The sequence below is a fragment of the Merops nubicus genome, unplaced genomic scaffold (assembly GCF_000691845.1).
Source record: "Merops nubicus isolate BGI_N331 unplaced genomic scaffold, ASM69184v1 scaffold21503, whole genome shotgun sequence".
Lineage (NCBI taxonomy): Eukaryota > Metazoa > Chordata > Aves > Coraciiformes > Meropidae > Merops > Merops nubicus.
This window is the reverse complement of record NW_008599842.1, coordinates 15,239-17,747: the sequence shown is the minus strand read 5'-3', so window position 1 is coordinate 17,747 and position 2,509 is coordinate 15,239. Positions and strand designations below refer to the sequence as shown.

Sequence of the window (2,509 nt, the reverse complement as noted above, 5' to 3'; positions counted from 1 at the left end):
AGGGCAAGCTGCGAGCCCAAGGCCGGCAACAACATTGAGATCGTCAGCACCTCGCAGACAGCCAAAGTCATCGTCTCCGTCAAGGACGCCGTGCCCACCATATTCTGCGGCAAGATCAAGGGCCTGTCGGGGGTCTCCACCAAAAACTTTTCCTTCAAAAGGGACCTGCCCCAGGACTCGGTGCTGCAGTGCTACGACGTCAAGAGCCCGCCCGAGCCCCGGGACAGCGCTGAGGCCCTCAGGAAACCTGTCAAAAACAGGAGCGTAAAGCTAAAGAAAATGAACTCACCGGAGATACATATTCTTCCAATCAAGAAGCAACGGCTCGCTGCCTTTTTTCCAAGAAAGTAAATTATGGGTTTTTAGAATTTTAAGATTATTATGAGAAGAAAAAAAATAATAAAAAAGATGCACTTGGTTTTAAACTCATTTAAAACTTTAAACTATCTTTGTAAGTTATTTTTGGGGGAAGGGGGAGAGGATTGGATGTAAAGTCCTTATAAGCTGGGTTGTTTGGTTTTTTTTCCTTTTTTTGGGTTTGTTTTGGTTTTTTTGTTATTGAATTTTGACTTTTCATGGGAAACTGAATAAAAAGCAACCTATTTTTCAAGCAGATTGCACATTTTGCAGCTTTAATGGAGTAATGGATGAGTCAGAGGGGTAAGAGCTATTTTCACTGCCATAAAGTGCTTTGATGATGTAATTCTTCATAACGGTTGGAATGGAAATTTCAAAATAAATGTTTGTACGTGCTAATTTGTTGCGGCATTTTTTGTCATTTCTGAATAGCTTTCAGTGTACTGAGAAGGCTTGGCAAGAAAGTCTGCAATCTGTAAAGCGCCGCAACTGACTTGTGATGAGCCTAAAGAAAAAAGTAGCAGGCTAAGAAAAATTATATTGTCCCACATCACTGTCGGAGAGCAGGTCGCAACAGATGCTAAAGATGTGCCCAGATGAGCTGCTGGAGAAGCAAGAGCTAGTGAGCAGTACAGCCCAGTGCACACCTAACGCCACCTTCATTGCAAAGAACCCACAGGAAACTGTCTTAAAATATATTATCAGTCATTTAAAAGAGAAAAGCCAGGGGAATTCGGTTGCTGAGGGGCGGGAGGGGAAGAAAAAGTTGAATAATTTTTCCCAGCCTGACTAGAGAACTATGGAAAAGTTGGGTTGTTCTGTTAGTTTTCTACGTTTCTTTGATGGCTGAAATCAATGCACATGGAAGAGCATAACTGTGTAATTTTATCACTCAGCAGTGTACAAGCCACCCACGTCAATGGAGAAATGTGAATGTACAATTAAAATAAACTTCTGGTAGGTTCTGGTCTTGCATATGTGTATGGAAATGAGCTGGAGATGCATTATTGCCTGTCAGCTTTTAAGTTCACAGAGCTTGCTTGCAAAAACCCATCCTGACAGAAGGACAAACGTGAGGACAGGAGAACAATTTTTGGTGGGCGCTGCCTTTTTTGTGGCTGTATCTGTTGCACAGAAAACCTCTTTTTCGTTATTATTTCAAGTGACATGATCCCAGCACCACGTCAGTACTGTCTAAACAAAACCAGCCATTGTACACCCGTCAGCTGGACACCGTTGCACGCTAACTGCACCTTCCTTTCCTTAGCTGCAGCCAAGCAATTTCCAAGACTCCTCTTCGACAGTTTTGGGAAAGCTTTTGCAGTTGTTCGCACAATGGGGAGTTGCCCAGCTTCAGGGTTAGGAGACTGATCCCATCCTGAGGCACTGGTGTCATGCCAAAATCTGGTGAAACTTTTGATGCCAACAGATACTGACTCACTACTCAGAAAATGCATCTGCAGTAGGAGGTTAGGAAAGGCAAGCTGTTTCTCTTTTCTTGGGCTGAAGGACCGCTGCCCTCTTGCTTAATATGAAAATGGGGGACCTTCACAGAAGAATAGTATCAAATTCTGTTAAGCCCTTGCTTTTTAAGTATTTTAAAAACCTTTTTTTTTTTTTTCCCCCAAAGCTGGCAAATCTGACAGAGGTCAGGAGAGCATAAAGTGTTGATTGGATTCATTAATGTTTAGCCAACTGACTGTATTTTTTTTTAATATTTTTTTTTTCTTAATTGAAAATACTCTTCTACTTTGTTTTGCTGCTTCCAAGAAACTATGCTGATGAAATGTGTCATCTTCTGGTTATTGCACAGTGCTCAGGATTTCGACATCCCTTGGGACAGCCCTCCCAGTTGTCACTGCCCCACTGTTTCAGCCAAGCCCATTCCAGAGTGTCAAAAATCTTCTGAAGATGTAGTTTTCCCCAGGGCTACACTAGATTATTTAAAAGGAAAGAAGTCACAGCATTAGCTGCTGTCATTTTTATTTCACAGTTGACAGAAGCAAGTTCAAAAGAAGTTTCTGTGATTTTTAAAATATATTTTTCTTAAAAGAAATGTGCATCTCACTCTGGTGGTTACATCTGCTGCACCGGCTGCTCCAACCCCTCCCTCCCCGCGCCAGCCTCACACCCCCCCCCACCCCCCACAAAC

General features: G+C 42.6%; 1 protein-coding gene across 1 annotated transcript in view; it reads right to left on the bottom strand.

Annotated features, from left to right (window-relative positions):
• Window positions 1–50: 50 nt before the first annotated feature.
• The window catches only part of LOC103770290 (sex comb on midleg-like protein 4), a gene marked incomplete at both ends in the record, with an annotated part of 17,016 nt that continues 14,557 nt past the window's right edge, over window positions 51–2,509 (bottom strand). The window contains one exon of the mRNA XM_008937545.1: window positions 51–247. Within this exon, the coding sequence (XP_008935793.1) occupies window positions 51–247 (197 nt within the window). The remainder of the gene's footprint in view (window positions 248–2,509) is intronic.